Below are 21,028 nucleotides of genomic sequence, written 5' to 3' on the forward strand. Positions count from 1 at the left end.
AAACATCCAGCGGTGTGCGTGCGTGCGTGCGTACGTGCAGCACTACGGGTGGATGAATAAATGGAGACCTCCGAACGCAGGATAAGAAAGCGCCGGAAATAGCCGGCACACATTCTACTCCCGGCACGAGATAGCGTGGGTCCTTGAACAGGAAATCGCAACGCTCGCATCGTTCGCTCTGCTTTTTGCCGGAATTTTGGGGCTTTTTACCGTGAAAAGCCCAACATACTTGTGAGCTTGTGCGATTGGGAGAGGGGGCTTACAGAGGTGTTGAAGTAAAAATTAATTCAACCTCATGCGCTCCCAAGACGCGGGATGCGGGAGCAACTTCAAGAAGCTGGCATTCTGGTGCCTGGTGTTGAGCTCTGGAACCTACAAAATAAATCGCCCAAAGATCAATCGGATCTCCACTCGAATCGGATGGAATGGAATTTCGTCATTTGTTTTCCTTTACCTTCCGGGGAGGGTGTTGTTTGTTGTTGTTTTCGCGCACCGTTGCTGGTGCTCAAAGCAAAAGCATTTCGGTTCTCCTTCTTCTTCCCAACGCTAGAGCGCTTAACACACCTCAATCATACTTACAAACAACGGAGTCCGAGCGCGATAAATTCACCCGTTCGGGGAAGGTTTGGTAGCGGGTGGGGTGAGAAAAAAAGAGATCCATCGAAAATCTATTGTTATGGAAATGCTGACTGATAAAACGAGGAGAGAAAAAAGCCAGAGAAAGATAACAAGCATTTTCTTATGTGATAAAAAAGCAACGAATATTTCACACACGTTGTTTGCTGCCAGGGGATGAAATGATTTGCCCCAGAGCTTGCGAGAAAAATGAATCCCAATTTATCATTTGCTGTTCGAATAATTTTCCTATCAGCAACCGAACCGAAAAGGTATGCGCAGCAAAATTATGAACGATAGTAGCAGTATCGGATAAAATAATACTAAGCTTTTTTTGTGCCACACTTGAAAGGCAATCGAACTATGTCTCATAACATCTTTCACTTTTTTCCAGCACACAACAACAAGCACATAAAACAAGTCTCAAAAGCACTTTTGGTGGGGCCCCCCCCCCCGTACAAAGAAGCAGCAAAAGCACCCGAAAAGCAGCCCACATTACCGCTTATCTGTGCATGTGAGTTACAAAGGAAAGCAGTAAAAGCTGGGATGTAGAAAAATAGGAACCAAACTTTACGATAATAACCAAACACACTGCAAGCCACGGTAGTACTATGGGATAGTTTTTCCCCGATAGTTTGTGCCTGCGTGTACTTTGAAAGCCTGTTGTGCGATTTATGAGCCATTGCTTCGTGTTGGGAGTAAAAAGCCTTTCGGGAAGGCTGTATTTGGTGCACATACATTTTTGGTTTAAGCGAATAAACCTTTTTCCCATTCCTTTTCAGCACCAGGCAAAGGGATATATAAGGGGCTTTTGTTCTAGGATATATCTTATTTTTTTGTTCCAGGATAGAAAACGGCCACTCTCCAAGGCGTCAGTGTCATAAAGTGTAAAGCATCTTCGACCGATAGGCGGAAGTGCTGCATGGCAGCGTTATTCCGGTCTTCTCTTTTTCACAAGTGCTGAGTAAACATGTCATGTGAGAATGGTGATGAAGGAGAATAGATTCATTCAGCACAAAAAAAAAAAATGAGAAAGGGCTGCTACATCACTTTGCATACAAGCATCCCACAGTGTACAAAGAGACATTTTTAGAAGAGAAGAATCTGTTAAGGATGGCTATTCCTATTTTACTGTATTGCTACTGCACACCTCAGCAGTTTCCTTCTTTTTTGTGGTAGAAGTGCGTGTATGTGTATGTGGATGTAGGTGAAGATGACATTTGAATCCCCCGAAATGCTCGTTTTTATGTGAACAGTTTGTCGCATTGATATCAGCAAATTATTGCACCGTGTGTGAGGAAAGAATCAGTAGAATCCTTGAACAATATGACGCTATAACACTTTCTTGACAATGTGTCCCACAGTTTTTGCTTTATTGTGTGACTTTTTTGTGCGTTTGGAGTGTTAAGAGAATAAAAGAGGTTTTTTAATGGAAAAAGATTTGCCGTTTTAGCAGTTTTGATCTTCTTGAGCTTTGCGTACAGCGAGGAAGATTATAACGAGAAGAATATCCAAAAGTATTCAGAGTATTCACTGTGTTTTTGTTAAACTTCAAATAATACCAAAAGGCCTAGACATAAATTTTTTTGCATAAAAACAAACGATTCCAAAATATTTGTTTTGAACATAATATTTGTTTCGTTTAATGAAATTGTAATGGCTTGCTTCTGTCAAAAAGCACCTTTCTTGTTTAATTTACTGAATTGGTGTTCTTATTGTCACTTGTTTTGCTTTCTTTTACTGTTTCACTTAGTTTAGTTCTTATTAGTAAATGGGGATTGGCTAAAATCATCAGTTTGTTAAAGTTCTTCAAATTATTGAACATTTTTCGGTACATTTTTGACTCTGCTTCTGGCGCTGATTTCGTTTCGACCACAAATATTTCCGAGAACTTCTTTAGTTTGTTGAAAAAAAAAAGCTAGCAACAGCATTAGAGATAAAAACCATAGCACGTTAGTTTATTGTCATGGGGATGGTTCGATTTTGTGCATGTCCCTGTCCGTTTTATTCAGGTTACATTCAGGGTCACAGAATACATAAACTCACAGGTTATCGCCGTTGAACTGTCACACATGTATTCTCACGTACAAGAGCGGAAAGGGAGAGTATAGTCGGATGGTCGCTATGTGACGCAGCCAGAGCCAACAAACCAGAATGCACATCTTGCACTACTTTCGTTTTATTACTTTCGCGATAAGTCGATATGAGCCAATTTATATTCCAAAGAACAGTAAGTTACTCCCTGATGTCATTTTCGTCCTATTCTGCACTTTCTTTTGTGTTTGTCAGGGGTTATTTTGTGTGGCAAACGTACCCGTTACTGCTAACATGAAAGCCAGTGGTTCGTGTTAAAGGACTGGGCTCACTTGTTTGCATTCCTTGCGATAGGGTCCCTTTGCTGCTCACTTTGTAGAAAGTGCTGCGTTTATTCGCGCCCTTCTATACTCTATTTGACTCTTTACCTTCGTAGAATTAACTGGACAGATTTTTTATCGTATATCGCACCTCACGAATGCTACGCAAAGAAAAGAAGTGTCTACTTGCAAAACGACGAGTAAATACTTCCAACCCGGACGCGAGGCAAAAAGAGCTCTATAAAGGGTGGTAGTGAACTTTGAAAATCAAAGCAACACTGTGTGACACAAAATTCCCACTCTTGCCTTCACGAAACATCCTACCGGATTGTGCTGAATTACGATTTCTGGAAATGGAGCTTCTTTTTTTTTGTTGTCGTGTTCCATCAGCAAGAGATGAAACCGATGTCATAATACAGCAAAAATCCATCCAACTTTGAATGCAAACCAACTGAGAGGCCCCCGCTTTGATCGTGTACGGGATTTTCTTCCTGGAAGTTGGGTTATTGCTCCAGAGATGTGAAGGAAGGACTAGAAATATGTTGATATTTGGAAATGTAGATTAAATCAATGCAAAACACGACCCTCGGCCAAGGGTGCGTGGAGGATGCCTGTGCATACTTTTGATGAACTGGTTTCCTGGAACTATTCACGAAAGATGGTTTTGTTTCACTTTCATGCACGAGTCGTTTGGTATCACATTTAAAAGGAATATACTTTAGAAAACTTGTTTTCAGGCTTTTGGCTTTTGGTAAGTTCAGTTCAGCGTTACCAGGAAACCATACAACGGATAGGAAAATGTTGAAAGTATGGTTGGGACTTAGCATTCTTGTTGTATTTTCTTTAGCTTGAGAAAAGTTAAGGATCTCTGTAAATAAAGTCAATTTCTTCGCCTATGTTTTCTTATAACTTATCGTTATATTTTAAAGATTTACGCAAAATTTTTACACTTTGTTAAGAGAACAATTACTTTGATTACTTCAATTTCAATATCGCATAATTCAGGGAATATAATTTGTGCATAATTGAAGGTTTTAAAATGATTTTTTTCTTTTCCATTCAAAACTTTCAAAAACCCTACCGTTGAGAGCTCCCTGCAATTTATTTTGCCCCCCATCCTCGCAGTTAAATGGATTTTTAACTTGTCGAATGATTTTCAATTACCAGCAAAATAGCATCTATTGTAGTTGTAAAACTACTTTACGGCTGGCTGTGCAAAACTTTCTCCTAGTACGACGCGGGAGCCGCATTTCATCATTGACTAAATACCTCTCGCATCGTTCTCTGGGCCTTTTACCCTGAAACAGCAAACACAACCGGCAAGCCCCGGCGAGTTAGTGCATTCTCCCGGTTATGACCCACACTGTGGTTTGCGCCAGGGAACAACGTTTTGCTATTTCCAACTTTAACCTCTACGAGGCCGGGTTGCTGTTGCACGACCATCGCCATCAACATCGCCAGGTTGTGTTTTCTCATCGCGCACAAATCCCCGACCATATTGTACCGACGTGGGTTGGATTTGTTTCGTTACGGGCGACTGTTTTTCCTTGCGAAGTAAAAAACAAAATGGGAGCATAAAAAGGAATCCACAGTTCGGGACGCACGTGAAAGGATTTCGATGGGATTTTTGTTTTATTTTCCTTCCTTCGGTCCTGCCAGCCGCCAGGTGCAACGGTGAATTTGAATTAGAAGAGCAACCACCACCAAAGGGGTGGCAAAAAGGTGGCATCACATTTTTTGGGAGGTTCACTGTTTGCCAAACTTGGTTTGGTGTGCTGCGCGTGTGGGTTGTGGGCCACACCGCCGAACATTGACCGTTGGGAAGGATTTTGAGTTTATTTGTGGCTTCACTTTGAGCTGGCAGTTTCATCCCGGCCTCTCTGGTCCTGCCTTACGCGGTGTGTTCTCTGCCTGTGTCGTCCTTGCTACTGTGCTATGTGTGCACTGTTGTGATGTTCAATACATTTAGGGAACCGGACGGGACAAATGGAAGGAAAAAATCGAGAAACGTTAAAGTGATGGCAAAAAAAAAAAACATTGAACCACAAATGCATGACAATGTGGTTCGATGGTTTTGGGTTGAAGGTTTGACTGTTTGGAATCGATTTTAGATGTGACAGTGGTTGGCGGACTTTAAAAAGACTGTAATTCAAACTTCTGGCATGTGTGTACTACTATGAAATGATGTTCTTGTATAGTTTGATTGAAAACTGTGATGAATTGCATTTTTATATCAATTGTTTTGGTACTATTCAATGTCTGTGGCTTCTTGAAGCCGTCCAAAACATCCATTTACTATCAGAAGTATGAAAATTTTAAAAAAGTTTCAATACACCTCAAATTCCATATGCATCTTTTGCCCAACGGAATGTGTTTAAACAATATTGATTACCTTCCATTCATCAAAACCGACACCTACCGACACCCTTTCAAAATCCTTCCGAAAAACCCTTCATTTCAAACCCGTGCACAATAGCAAGTTGCCATCCCTTTTTTTATTTCTTTCGTTACCACTACCTTCTACACCTTTCATGTGCTTTGAACTTTGAAAACAACATAACCCATTCGAAGAACGGTTGATGGATTTTGGGCTTGAATGAAAAAAAAAGCGGAGATAAAAGCCGATCCTGCTGCTGCTATTTGTCGCGCTTCTAAAGTCACACACACACAAAGCTGCTCGCGTAAACAGTGAAAGTGATGGACGGACGGATGGATGATGATGCACTGGCATGAATGCGAACCCTCTTCACGTAGAGCATCGCAGGCAAAGCGGTCCGAAGAATGGAACATTTTCCACCACCGCAAAGTACTGCCGCGTCCATTCGGGGTCTAAAGCCTTCCTTTGGCCGCCCGAACTCTCCGGATCCGGTCTCCGACCGTCGTCCGCGCACGGCGTCCCACATCATGGCTGCTGCACAATGATGGGAATGATTGGCTGCCCTGTCAGACTTTTCTGGTGCACCGTGCATAGCAGAAAAGGGTGGGTTTGGTGCTTTATGTGGAACAAGCTTTTGTGGTCGTCCGCAGATCACTCACCCGACAGAGCATCGTGGGAGCGGTTCGAGAGGTCCGGGTAGCTTCAATAAGCACGGGCATAGCACTTCTTTAGCGTGCCTGATTGTTTGAAAACTGTCTGCCCGGTAATCCTGTCCGCCCGAGTTCTTTGCGGGGAGGTTCTTTAATGGTGTAGTTGGCTGCTTGCTGTGCCCGGCCCGGCTCCCTGAGTGAGTGATCCAGTTCTATTTTCTAATACGAAACTATTCCCGCTCCTTTCAGAGCTTACCTTTAATCCTTTGCTTTAATCCAGCCCGTTCTCATCCGGCACGTCTCGGTACTGCCTAGCGATACTCTAGCCCTGTGGTGGTAGTGGGCCAGCCAATTATGAAGCAAATACCGACCATTCTCGTCGAACGTCTTCCGGTTTCGCAATCGCACGAGCGAACGCAACGCACCGTAAACCGGAAGCGCAAAACCCACAATTTGCACTGATCATGTGTCAATTGATGGCACATTGTTTGCCAATTTAAACCACCGACCGGGTGGACGTACCGAAACCAGTGACATACTGTGCATACTGTTGGGGATGTGGCCTACCGTCCCCTCCGGCTCCTATTCCACTGGATTCATCGATAACGGCTGTACGAGTGGCTGCATCCTCGGCCTGATTTGCACGTCGGTTGCATGTTGCGTAGAGTGGTTGTGGCTTTTCCGGTTTCCGGACCGCTCCTGCCGTGTCAGCTTCTGTCGGAAGTGAGGGCAAACTATAATACGACAACGCCGGAAGTGTCCACGTGATGCGGTGATGGCAACTCTCGTAATGATATGCTCTTGTTCCTCGTGCGCACAGGCCCGTGAGCCGGATAATTTAATGTTACTCAAGGTTGAGTCATCTATTTAAATTGTCAGGATGTTTGTATCTGGTCAACATGTCACAAATGAACTGAAGATCAACTGAGAGATTTTCTGAAGTGTGTCATCATTAGGCTGGTGGTCTATTCATAATCTTGATAGAAAGTTGGTTTCCAAGAATGCAATACTTGATTAAAAATTGATGATTCCAACTCAATTAATTGAATAATTTGAGCACAATCAACTTTCCACAGACTTTGTTGGGCTACTACATACGTACCAACTGGTTGAAAAATTAAGTCCAGCTTTTCTTTTACTTTCTTAGGTGCCTGTGCTTACTCAGGTAAAGAGCATGAGCGTGGCTTATCCGTGAACTTATTCTGTATAGTTACAGGGTTTTCCATATCTGTTTCCAATGTAAACAATATGTTTCATAGCTTCCGAGATGAGTTTCAACAGCTGTCAAATATTGTATAGGCATCACAATAAAATTTCAATTCATCCACATGATTTTCAACACACCACAAATAACTGTCATACTCTATCCAGCTTGTGATGTGTTGAAATCATACGAAAGAACTGAATAACTTGTGTTATGCAATCCGTGACATTTGATTTCTGTTGAAAATCATCTCGCAAGCAATCCAATATGTTGTTTACATTGGAAATTGCCACTCAAACCCCTGTACAATTTATCCAAGATAATTTAATCTTTGATTAAACATGAACATTAGTCATAATCTGAGGTTTCAGCGCATGAAAAAGGTGTTGTTCAGAGATCTGAAGAGTTTATACTTTCTACCGAAAGTATGTAAAAAATTACTTCATGTTGAAAACAATGAATTTTTACCCTTGTTAGATTAAGTTTTTAGTTATACTCTTTATTCAAATAATTTTGACTTTTCAGTACACAGAGAGCGATTTGATGTAGTTTTGCGGGAATATCAAAGCTAATATTTCTAGATTAATTCCCTTTCCTAAAATATGATGTACATAATGCGTCATTTGGTTCGAATCCGGACCATTTGCAGGTCATTTGCTGTCTGTTATGAATTTGCTTAAATGTCTATACTTAAACTAGACTGAAATGTCCATGCCTATCTTCTAGGTGTCTGATCAGACACACATCTTAATTCTTAATGTCTATACTGGATTTCGTATGAGTTAGGTGAATTAGATAATGAGGGCTAAGGTTAGGGGACACATGTGCACTATTTAATTGAATAATTTGAGCACAATCAACTTTCCACAGACTTTGTTGGGCTACTACATACGTACCAACTGGTTGAAAAATTAAGTCCAGCTTTTCTTGAGTAAGGACACATTGTTCATATGACATCTCAAGATGTTAAACATGTTATTTGTTTATAAAATCTGATCGTTGTAATAGGGCTATTGTTTATAAAAATGAAATTATTCTTGTAGAAGCATGAAATGTTTTGCTGTCATAAAACATTACTAATTTTGTGAGAAATATCAACTGAGCCTACTAAAACTCAAATTGATACCAATTAATCAATAATTCAAAATCTGGAAATTCCCATGCCTTCCCCGTAAAATAGAAAATCATTGAAGTAAAATGAAATCTAGCAAAGTCTTTTCGAGAACTCCTTACCCACTAACGTAAACTATTTACATTTTCTTGTCAATACTGAAAAAATACCATCCGACGTAGATAATTACCTGACCCATCTGGAGTTCCTCTGGCGCATTGATTAAATTCCATGAAATATTTCGATGCATTATAAATTTATTGAGCTCCGAAGCTTCCCTACTACCAACCACCGCCTTCAACTTCAACTTCCACCGTTATTCAGGGATCAGTGCAAACATTCTTCTCCCGGTTTAAGATTTCGATCAAATCCAAACCACTTCCGCATGGCTTAAAAATACATTCCAAAATAACAACCTTTTTTTTCCACCCGCCGCCTATAAACAACCCAACACGGGGTCGGGGGTTCCCGAGCCATACCAGCTGGGCTATCGATTCCCCGGATATGGAGCAACCTGCCGTTTTTTGGATTTTGGAACCCGTTTCGCCCAGCGGTCCTTAAATCCTTATTATTCCCCGCACATCGTGAAGCATTGAAGGCAGGCGAAGCAGAAGAAGAGAGAAAAAACACGTTACGAATCCCATATTTCGCAGTTTATCCGCCCGTGAAACTGCGTGCCAGTGTGGTGTGCTGCCACAATTCCAGTGGCAGTGGGTTTTTGCTTACTTGGCCCTCCCGGGAGGGAACGGAGTTGGAGGCAAAAATTCCCGAAAAATCGCTTGCAAGTTCGCACTTATTTATTTTGATATACTTCCTTCGGGGCGATTTATTTCTCGGAATCTTCTGGCACAGCAAACAGAAAAAAAAACTGAAAGGAGGGGGGATCTGGAAAACTCACAAGAGCGCTAACCTTTTCCGTTGCCTTTGCCTGTGCCACCGGTATTGGTAGATGTTCTCCACCGGGCCCGCACAGGAAAAACTGCACACGCGTTTCCTGCAGTGGTGTGCTGCTTGCCCTGAGCAGCACGTACTAACTCTTCGATAACCAATTTCCGTCCGTGTTCTAAATGGTGCTTTATGGCGTAAGCGTTAACTCAACTCGCACAGACACACACACGGACGCATACATCCACATAAATACACACTGGGGACCGTGGCGGGGTAGCCTCCGCGTGTGGCAAATGGCACCGTCAGGCCTACATTTTCCATGCATGTTTTTGTCGTCGCCATAATAGGAAACGTGATTTATTGGCTTAAAACACAACTCATTTATTTAATGTACTCTCCCCGGTTGCGGCGCACGGTCCAAAGGGCTTGGAGGCCACAGTGTGCGGTAAAGCCGCGGCTGGGAGTAGGATGAAAGGCTCCAACCTGAAAAGCCAAACCACAATCTTCCTTCACATCTTTGCGGGGCGGTTCGGTTTACCCAGAGAGAAAGGGTGGAGAGGGAAGCGGCACACACCACTTCCCTTTTTCGATAACGGCCTCGCTGAAGGCGAATAATTTGAGCATTGGGAGCTCCAATCGGTCCTGCCCGCCTTCCAGCGTTCACGTCCTGTCCTGTGCGCTTAATCCTTATCCAGAGTTGCATGTTCTGGTTTTGTGGTTATCAGCGTGATTATGCGATACTTCTTGCGGAATGGGAAATTTATTTCCCTTCTCAGTCAACACACACTCTCTCACTCTGCAGTAAGATATCAAAAGGAACCGTTGTGGTTGTGGTGGTGGTAGGCCTGCAGTCATTCTTGTAATATTTTTCCGGCTTGCTTGGATTAAATTTATTTTGTAAATGTTGTAATAAAAATAAAATTTTACAGATTTGTAGATTGAAATCATTTTTGTCGAAAATGTCACATAAAGTTGAATGAAGTCTGAAGTCGCAGAAAACTTTATTTTAGTTAGAAAGTATTTCCCAATTGTCGAATTTCTTGTCAATCTTTTCCAAGTTTAATGTAACATGACAAAATTTGAAGTGCATATTCACTTGTTGATGAATTGGATAAATTGAGTGAATCTGATTCACGTATTTGAATGTATCTTTGAAATGATTCACTCATCTAAATTTTTTGTTGAAAAGATTTAGATTCTTGAATCGTGAATGAATCATGAATTTCGAAAGATCCATCCAAAGATGTATGAATTCATTCAAAAAAGAATCACGAAAGATTACGAAATATTCATAGCGTATGAGCTTCTTTTAAATTTTATTCTTTGCGTATCGTGCTCATGCCAGCCCATACAAGTTTTCGAGACTTCTTCTAGTACCCGTTCTATGGGTAGACGGTAAATGCGAGGCTTGAACCTAAAACGAATATTTTATTTCTGAAATTTCTGAAACTTTATGGGTTCAGGACTTTTTTTTATAGATTCATGAAGTTTTGAAGATGCACCAATGTTTATAGATTCGTGAACAAATATATAAGAGAAGTATATAAGTCTTTGGAGATTCGATTCGAGATTCAAATCAGTAATCGCTGAAGTTTCATATGAATGAATCACAACGAAAGATTCATGAATCACAACACTATTTGCAGTCATATCAATTTGTAGAAAACGGAGGAGTGACTAATTATTTCTTGAAAAATAAACGATCATTTGACTAGTTTCGCTATTACTTTCAGTATTCATTCTTTACAAAAAATAAAGGCCGTTATAGTAATTAAACTTCATATCATGTTCGATCATTTGAGTACATTCTGGTATCAAATCTTGCTCACACCAATTCTTCCCATCTGTTTTTTATCTACCAATCCAACGGCACGAAATGTTATACGATATGACGTTTATGAATGAAGAAACATTAGTTACTATTCTAAAATATTCAATATCAACACATTCTCCTGGCTTTGTTGCTCGCTTAAAGTGCTGACATTGAAAATGGTCTGGAAATGTAAGAAGAAAAATGTTTTATATTATTTTAGCACTTACGCCGAAAAAAAGGAGTTTTTCCTTACATTTGTGCACCACATTCCACATTGGACCTGTTTTGGATTTTCCACCCGGTTTCTCGTGCCTGCTGAAGCAGGAGCTAACGAAACGAACCAAAATCCAGTGCCGGTTGTTTATTTATGCTTACTCAAGCATTTCTTCGCTGCCGAATGGCGCTGGCTTGAGGAAAATGCCCTGTTTTCCCCTCATCGGGCCTGATGGCCTGTGCCATACTGTGCTTGCTACCAACATCCGCTCCATCCTGTTGTGTGTAAGTGTGTGAATATATGTGAATGCTATGTTAAGATTTGGTAGGGAAAAACGAATAACCAAAGTACTGACACACACACACACACACACGCACACACCCGAAAATGAAAGAGAAACCCCATCCGGAGAGTGTCATGTTGGCACCGTTATCGTTTATCGTATGTTTATGCTCATGCGTTCCTACTTTGGGTTTTTTCCTGTGCCCTCCACGCACCGTTCGGTTGTGTCCTCAGCGCGCCCGTGGAAAATGTCCCTTTGCCTCGTACGTTTGCAATAATCGCTGACGGAAATATTCGTTCGATAAATATCTGCCGTGCTGCTTGCTTGCTGCCCGGCTTTTCGGTCGTTAAGTAACAGCTGTGTCGCACCGGGTAAAGGTCTTATTATCGTCATCGATCGACCTGTGCCGACCGGCCAGCGGTTGAGCGGGGGCAGGAGAAAGTGCAAGCAATTGAATTTTTGGCGCCGACCCGGGCTCATACTGCCAGCGTGGCAAACACGAGGAAGCGGATTCACATTAAACCATAAGCATGTGTCAAGCCCGGTGAGACCACCGGGGTTTGGTTTGATTAAACCGGGCCGAACGATAGGGAGAAAGATATTATTAAAGCCGGAAAGCCTGACGTTGACGTGTGTGTGTAGTTGGTGTTTGGTAGATGAAATATGTTGATGGGAATTTATTATTAAGAAACGCAAGTAAAAGCAGTAGCGGAAACAAGCTGGAGTTCATTTCGAGCAGGCTTTGGCTATAATCACGAGAAGATAGAGTTTTCCGTTCGGGCGTAATTTTGTTTGCCAGCTCAACGCATTAGGCCAATTTTTCTGCCACGATGAGAAGATGGGGCATTATTATTAGTAGAGTGAAAAGGTGTTATGATGTCTGGAGCAGATATTTGCTTGCTCAAAATGCGTTTCAGCGCTTTCAATCCAATACACCACTCATATGGGTCGCATGTGAATGGATTTATAGTGGATAAAAATCTGAATCTTTGCCATGATTAGATGTCATGAAAGTAGCGCGCAACAGGATGGAAAGCATGTCTTTTTCATAATAACAAGAGCACAAAACTGGTGTTATTCCAGGAAATGTATTATATATTATACCGTAATAATGCGTACATCATCAATTGAAAGTAGTATTTCAGTTAAATTTCTGATTGTGGTCGTATAAGATTTTTTGCCAAACTATTTAGAACAAACTTAGATGAATGCCTAATAGATATACATTTTACTGTCGTTGTCTACAGTTTTTGGCTCTAAGGCATCCATTTTTGACAAAACTCATAATTTTTTATCTGTAAGTCATACATTTTTGACAGTGCACATCAAGTTTTGACTCTAACGCGCCTTTTTTTGTCTGTAGGTTTTAAATTTTTGCCTCTTGTTAGAATTATGATAATTGTACAAGGTATTTGAGCAGCTAAGAGCACAAGTAATTTGATTGTTTTTGGGAAAAAATAGGAAAATTTCATAAATTCTAAAGCTGTTGCTTACACCTGCAAACAAATGTCAACCTGTTTCATCACATTAAAACCTTCAAAATTTACATAACAAATGTTATATTTTAAACTATAACAATGAAATTACTAATTCCTTTCTTTTATTCACTAATTTTGGAATCCCTATTATCAGATTGAACGTTAAATCTTGTAAAAAAATCGATTAACTCCTAGTGAAAAAATTGGTGCCTTAGAGACAAAAATAGGATATTTAGAGCCAAAATTTAGCGGCAACGACTTTAATAAACAGGAAGAGATTAGAAACAGATTTGTTACAGTTTTAGGCGCTCAAACGTTTGAACATTTGAAAAGGATTATACTTTTGTCATCATTGTTTTCCCATTTTATAGATCATTGTGTTTTTATGTGATTTTTTCATTTTATTTTCTCAACATTTATTGTATTTTTTTCTAATTCTTAATATTAACTTTTTACTTTTTTCTGTCACTACTATGTTTTGGCTTTACGGGTTTTGTCATATTTTTTTTAGTTTTTATTCTTTTACATGTTTCTTGTGTAATGTTTGCTACATTTTTACTATATCATCAGTGCTTTCGAGTTATTCGCTTGGATGACAAGAACTCAACGCTGAAATAGAACCATAACTAAACCCTAAGGTTGTCAAACTCTGTATTCTTCGTGAAAAAACTGTACAGCAACGAATCCAGATACAGTTTGAATTCTATATTCTCCAAATCCTGCTAACGTACAAAAGTTTCCATTGCTTCCTTGTTCAGCTTATTTGTAAAAGAAATGAATAAAACTGCAACACGATAATAATCTACACGTCGACCAAAATAAGCATTAAGGGGTTGCAAAACTCATCCCTGCGAAACGTTTCTTATTGTTTAGGGGTTAGTATAATTCTACACGAATTATTACATAAATGCACACACACATACACATTTAGCCCGCTGGCAGTCTTACGCAATAGTAACGCATCAATGACGAGGGTTCTGCTTGCGTGTAATGGACAGTGTGTTCGTTGTAGTAGTGCATTCGCTATGTTCTCGTATGGTGGCAGTTCGGTCCAACAAGTTGATTACATAAATCGCGCGCACACACTCATTTGCATTTCCCCGTTCCTATAGAGCTTCTATGTGCTATGTGCCTCCGGGAAGGTCCTTTAATCTTATAATGATCAAACTGATGGCGTTAAAAAGGGGAGAAAATGGTGCCGAATATGTTTCGAGGTAGATTTTTTTTTGTTGTAGCAGCACCAGAGTTTGGCGTTCTTTTCTCCCCCGTTTTTTCTCTCTCCATCAAGCACACTGGAAAGTTGTTGATGTGGAAAGGTTGGTTGACCAAATGAGATTACTATGTGCCATTGGGCCGTACGCAAACAGTCACACACACACACATGTGCATACACCGCACTTGGCTAAAGTAAACGGATCTGGAGCACTTTGATTGATGATTGTTCTTGCCTTTGCTTTTCCATGCTCCTTTACATGTTTTTTTTTTATGCGTACGCAGCAAACGGTGACGGAATTGGAAAATTCCAACCAGTACCCACACCCCACCACCATCCTCCGAAAGGCTCCGTTTTTCCTTTCATGGGCTCGTTTTCCGTTGTGCCCGTCATGCTAAATCACAAACCATTCTCGGTAGTTTCATGATGTGGAGCGGGGAGAGCATTCCATCGGGGTGAATGGGGAAGGACCGCTTTCGCACGAAAATGGAAATTTCACATTCCAAAAATATTCATGAGCTTTGTTATTTGTGGACGAGTTTTGCTTTTTCCGGGTCAGATTCGGGCCGCAAGCGTTTGATGGTGGGTGCTATTTTTAATTCCGTGGAATCGATCCTCCCACCCACCTCCCTCGAGTGGTGTGATTTTGCCTGCTTTCCGGGAAGTGCTTCGGTAGTTTGTCGTAGGTAATCGTTCGTTGAAGTTCATGCTTTAAAGTCAATGAGTATAGTTGAGTTATAGTGCACTTACCTTGAGGACGCACAGTTGTTGTTTTTAAACGTGTGTTTCCTTCGATAGTAGCAATCTATATACTACATTGCATTTTTCGATTATCCCTTATGATTAACTAAGTTACTACTAAGTTTTCATGTTCCAGCAATGTTTAGTTACATTCTTTAATAAACATACTTTTGCATACTACATACGATTGATATTATTCTTTAAATGTCCATTTTGCAGGTTCGCCCAGGCTATATGTTCGAGCAGGTATGTCTTCGTTTGGTGCATAATCAATCCAATCAATTTTCTTTATTATTTTGGCATAATGTTTCTTTAAGTTTTTTTTTTACCATTTATTCGTTACTGTTGAATTTTTCGTCAAAAACATCTTTTTTTATTACATCGTGTGTTATGTTTTCCCTAGAACGTATCAAATATTTGGATTACTGACATAATATCGAGATTTTGAGTCATTCAAATGTCAGATATACATTCGCTTCAATGATATTGAAAATATTGAAAGTAGTACTGTATAACGAGAGTAGTCAACCGAGCCCTCGAAGGATGTTCTTGATTGGAAGTCAATTTTCACTTAAACAGGGCCTTTGTGCGAATTTCAGACTTTGTTTGATCAATCTTTTTTTTCTGTGACTTATTTATGTAAAAAAATAATTAAAAAATATTCAGTTTTTTCGCAAAATTTACTGGTTTTGCTTATTATTTACTTTAACCACGATATGCACAGGGTTGTGTCCTTTTCCTATAGTGACAGTATAGCAAGAAAAAACAAAAATCAAGAAATACGGTCCAAAATACAGTACAACATCCAAAAATCCAATTCGAGTAAATTGATTCTAATACAGAAGCTATGATAACCAAAACAGTACATTTGTAGTTTTGGAATCATTTGCGGTGTTAACAAAACATGAGTTTCCTTAGTGAAGTCCCAATTTGTCGATTCATACGAGGTTTGAATCAAATGCGTGTCGTTTTACCTTACCATTTTTTAGAATGTTCTATCCTGACAGTAGAAATGACTTATTTGCAAAGATGTATTTCTGAAACTTTTTTCTTTCTTAGTTGTTTTAAATGAATTTTTTTTTGTGTTTTGATTAAAGTTATATACAGGGTTTTCCAAGTCAGTTTCGAATGAAAACGTTGTTATTCACCGCGTGCAAGATGTTAATCCACATCAATCTGACTTTTCATTTCCAACACAATAATTTCTGATTCCTTCAGCATGATTTTCAACACGACTCATGCTGGATTGAGTATGACAGTTCCTTGTGATGTGTTGAAATTCATGTGTTAATACTAAAATTTCATTTTGATGCAAATCAACTATTAGACAGCTGTTGAAAAACATCTTGGAGGCGGTGAATAATTATGTGCACATTAGAAAGTGATTTGGAAAACCTTGTAAATTGGCAGATTTGAAATATTTCACGAACATTTTATTCCAAACTTAAAAAAGTAGATTTTGTATAATCTCTGACACCTACTAATTTAAGTAATTTTTTGTTTCAATGCAATCTTAAGACTAGAAGAAGCCAAACATATAAGACAAGGATGAGATAGAAGAGTAACACGTTCTATTTCAAATCTATTTTATTTTATATTTTGCCCCAAAAAACGGAGCAGCCATCTTGATCGCATTCCATTTGCCGATAGCAATCGGCACCACACTCCTAAAACCTGCTGGTCTGACATCCATCAAACAGCTGCCCCTTTCAGCTTGCTTCGGTGGAAGAAGAATGCGAATCATCACCATCATGCTCGCACCGTTTGGCAAACCAGCTGATGCCTGCCGCCAGCAGACCAGAGGCCACCGCTCTAAAAGCGGATCCTGCACAAACGGCACCACCAGGCTTGCTTCTAAAACTACATTTATCACCGAAATTTATTCAAATTGCACTATCGCTTCAACCCTTTTATCCCTGCGCAGGCCTACGAAGCGGTGCAAAGCAAAAGGTGAAAACGGTGAAAAATGCCGATCGGTGGCAAGGAAGCGAGGAAAAGCACGCAAAACAACTCTGTAACTGAGCTGCATGTTTCGAGAGCAAAAAGCGAAAAAAAAAATGCGAACCGGTTCGGCACCAGCACGCGCGCTTCCTTTACACTCTTTTGTTCCGCTGGTTGGCAAGGCTGTCAGTAGCGAAGGATATGTACCGCCTTGTATAACCTTGAAACGAATGGCAACAAAACAAGAGCAGCAGCAACACACACACAGCCACGAAAAAAGGAAAACGGAACTGCAAAACCGCTGCAGATGCAGTTCTGCTACAAAGCGCACGCGAGTGTTAGTGTGTGGTGTGCGATTACCGTACGTGCTCGCGCGTGTAGCACCGTTTCGACGGGTTTTTGAGTTAAGTTTTTAATTACACGCAGCCTTTCGAGGCCCTTGGCAAAAGGATAATGATTATCATCAGGCAATAGGGACGCCTATTATCCTTGGCAGCATTCAACACACAGGACAAACTGGTGGTGTGCTGGTGGTGCTGTTGTTGTCCGCACCACCGTAACGGGGAATGGAATGTGTTTCTAGTTTCATGTTTTTTTTTTGGTATTTTCGGAACGGACTGCCATTGAAGCATGGTCGCGCGGTGAAAATTCAACTCAGCACGCGGCGTTGAGCCAGAAACACCATCAGATAACGAGTGCGATCGGTATGCAGGATTATTACTGCTGCTGCCGCTGCAGGCTTCGTTCCGCCCGTTTCGTTGCCTTGCTCGATTTATCCTTTTGTGTAGCATGTTTCTTTATTAGATTTTTTTGTTGTTGTTACATGCTTGCTTGCTTGGTTCCTCCATTGCTTGAAGCGCAGCATGCGCTCATTTGTTGAGTGTGTGCTGGCGTTTTCGCAAAATAGGATACGCAACTCTAAAAACGGTATTTGCAAGGATGAAAGAGCATTTTGGTTACGGGGCGTTATCTACAGTTATGGACAGAAAAAGTGTTGCATAGCCTTTTTTTGTTTTTCGTTATTAATAAGCTCCATTATAGTTTTGAGCAATTAGGTTAGCAAACGCTCGAATGTCTTCTTGCACTGTAACCGGGGGCTTACGGTTCTAGTTAGTTTTTGTACAAAAGAATTGCCTTAATGTATGTAAAAACTAAGCAAAAAACCTGTATTTAGGTTGAAAAAATGTATTTAAATGCCACTTCATTATATGCACGATCAATCTAGTTCAGGAAAGATTGAATGTTTCTGCTGATCCTGATGAATTTTGTCGAAAAATCTTCAACAAAATTTATAGTAATTTCTACTAACACAAGCACTTTTACTAACATTTCACTTTTATGGATAAAAATATCTCTTTCAATTACTTACAGTCAGTGAAATTCACAGTCAATTACAAAAAACAAAGGTTTTATTGAGTTAAGCCAGCCAAGAAGGAATCTTTTCTTTAAGTATTAATAAAAAATCATTTAATGTAACTTTTGGTAATCTATTCTACAGCTCCCGCCGTGTTGGAGTTTCAGAAATCTGTACGTTATTTCTTAGTTTTTACAATTTGGTTCAATTGCCTTATTTTTATCTCTTTTACGTGTAGTTATTGTTTTATTGAGACATTTTTAGAAATAAAACTACTTTTTTGCTGAAACGGATGTCCAAAAGCATGAGTTATCCTTGCAAAGTTGTTTTATTTTATTTCTTTAATGGGTGAATTATGCTACCTTGAGCTTCTGATTTAGTTACTGTTCTATAATATTTTTTTATCATCTTCAATTTTTGATTTCATTGTAGATGTGTTACTTTACCAATACGGCCAGGCCGTCCCTAATGAACAATATATAAATAAATATATTTGTTACTTTCTTTCAATTTAGACAACACTAGTGACTGGCATGTATTATATTATGCAATAAATAACATACTTTTATTATCTCTTAATTTTTTCTTCATTTTCTCGTTTTGCTAGTCGTCAGTGTTGCTTAAATTATGTCCCTCACTGTATGGTATCGAATCCAAATTATATCCCATCGACAGAGCGAACCTTTGAAGGACAATATCGCCCCGTTTGCCGGCCCGTTGACATCCTTATTCGTGCCTATGTCCTTGCCAACCTAGTCGACCCTTCTCGCCACAGGAATACGGAGGAAAATAGCAAACCAACGAAAAAAGCAAAAAAAAAAACACAGAAAAGATCGAAGGGAATTCTTTCCCCCTCTTTGTTTCCCCGACAAATCCCGATTGACTATTTTTCTGCAAATGTACGCATATTTTGGTTAGTTTTGACGACAAAACAAAACAATTACCCAAAGTTTGATACAATCATACTCTTTTGCTTCCTCTTTTTTTCTCTTGTTGCTTTTCTCTTGTACGCCTTTGTTGCCCGTTCCGGGGTGGTTTTCGGGGATGGTGGATTTATGCATCTTTTGTTTGTTTCAATGATTTCGGTTTAAGGGGTTCCCTTCGTTTGCCCTTGCCCACGGGGAAACCCGGGAATGCACACAAAGGGGACAACACACATACACATTTCCATTTTTATGCATCCTGCTCGCGTACGTAGTACGTCAAGCGATATTGTTGCGAAGTTTGCAAAACTCCCTTCCCACCCCACTTAATAGAATCCTTTCGCTCTCCCTTGTCGGTGAACGGTTGGGTTGCAAACGGCAGGGAGCGTTCCGTGCAGTGACGGAGCAGCTCGATAGTTGTCAATTTCGTTACGGTTCATTTGCACACATCACGGCAGCATGGTAGAGCATACGAAGCTACAATCTGGCTCCGTTACGGGTGTAATTTCAGCACTTTCTGCTGCTGCTACTCGGTTCGGTTCGAGTAGTAGTAGTTCGTTCTGCTGCGCTGTCAAATGTCAAACCTGCACGCTGCACGGAGCAGCTCGAAGAGGGGTTGTCGAATTGCTGATTAAAACGATTTCCCCGTAAAGAATGACCAAGAGAAAGGATATAAAGATCGAAACAGCAAACAAACAGGAGAACAAATGGAGAGGGAGAAGCAAAATTGACAATAATGTCCTTTTCCGCAGGCTAGCGCCGAGTCCCTGTGTAATCGATCCGCAACCGCAACGGACTGTATGGAAACGGCTGTTGTATGTGGAATCTGCTGCTTGTTCGTTGTAGCAAATGGTTCACGGGAACCTCTTTTTTTTGGCCAATGCTCGATGACTCGAGTACCTGATAAAGATCCGCACGGTGACTAACTTGATGGTTTGGGACGATGCCATACGATAAGCACTGCAACTGCAAATAAGGCAACCTCTTGGTACAGAGGCAAGAAAGCAAAAAAAAAAAATACTACTTGCAATCCTGTCCGCCCATAAATTGTAACGATTGGCACACTTGGTGACAATGTGCAAAGCCGATTCCTGTGGTTATGATTGTACCACACACAATCGTAAGACTGCCATTGTTGGGTGGTACAATGGAGAAGAACAAAGTCAGCAACAAATCAGCTGTGGCTAGGCAGCTGGGTGTACTGTGCCCAGGAAAAAGCCTATCCTTTTGGTAGGTGCTTTGTTTTTATGGAAATGTAGCAATCGTATCGGTAGTTCCTCGCAAAATCCTGAGCAGAAGATAAAAGAACTGCTGGCAGGGTAGGAAAATTATTGCTGATGGAGATAGAGAAACACTTGAGGAGAGAAATAAGATGTCTTGCTGCTTATATAAATTGTTTGAGAGGATATTTCTTGGATGTGAATCAATCAATGGCATTGCAGTTAGTTTGCAGTTGATTAATAGAAAAGAGCTCAACAAGCAGAAAGCACTTCAAGTGATTCAACTCAATGATAACAAATGTAAGAAGGAAAAAAGGTGAGCCAATTAAATGAGGAGTTTTAGAGAGTGCATCAACACATTAATTTCTGGTTGATAACTGTTATGATCACAGTTTGACTGAAATTAACAAATACCAAAATTGAATGCAATCACGTGAGTTGCTATGATTAAATCTTTGCAAGAATCGGTCAAGAAACGTAAAATATGGAATTAATGCACAAGGTACTGCCAACGTTTTAATTTCCTCGCGGAACATGGTTTAGGCATTACTGACAGGATAGCAGTGTAAAGGTTTTTCATTAGAGCATTGGCACCAATAATCTTTAATTACATTTTAGAACACAGTTGTTAGCTTGTTTCTATTGGTAT

At 40.3% G+C, this 21,028-nt stretch overlaps 1 protein-coding gene across 1 annotated transcript in view; it reads left to right on the top strand.

Moving 5' to 3' along the window:
• The window catches only part of LOC120901208, a 193,438-nt gene that overhangs the window by 90,492 nt on the left and 81,918 nt on the right, over nucleotides 1-21,028 (top strand). The window contains exon 2 of the mRNA XM_040308915.1: nucleotides 15,161-15,187. Coding sequence (XP_040164849.1) covers nucleotides 15,161-15,187 — 27 coding nt within the window. The remainder of the gene's footprint in view (nucleotides 1-15,160; nucleotides 15,188-21,028) is intronic.

This window comes from Anopheles arabiensis, chromosome 3, assembly GCF_016920715.1.
Source record: "Anopheles arabiensis isolate DONGOLA chromosome 3, AaraD3, whole genome shotgun sequence".
Taxonomy (NCBI): Eukaryota; Metazoa; Arthropoda; class Insecta; order Diptera; family Culicidae; genus Anopheles; species Anopheles arabiensis.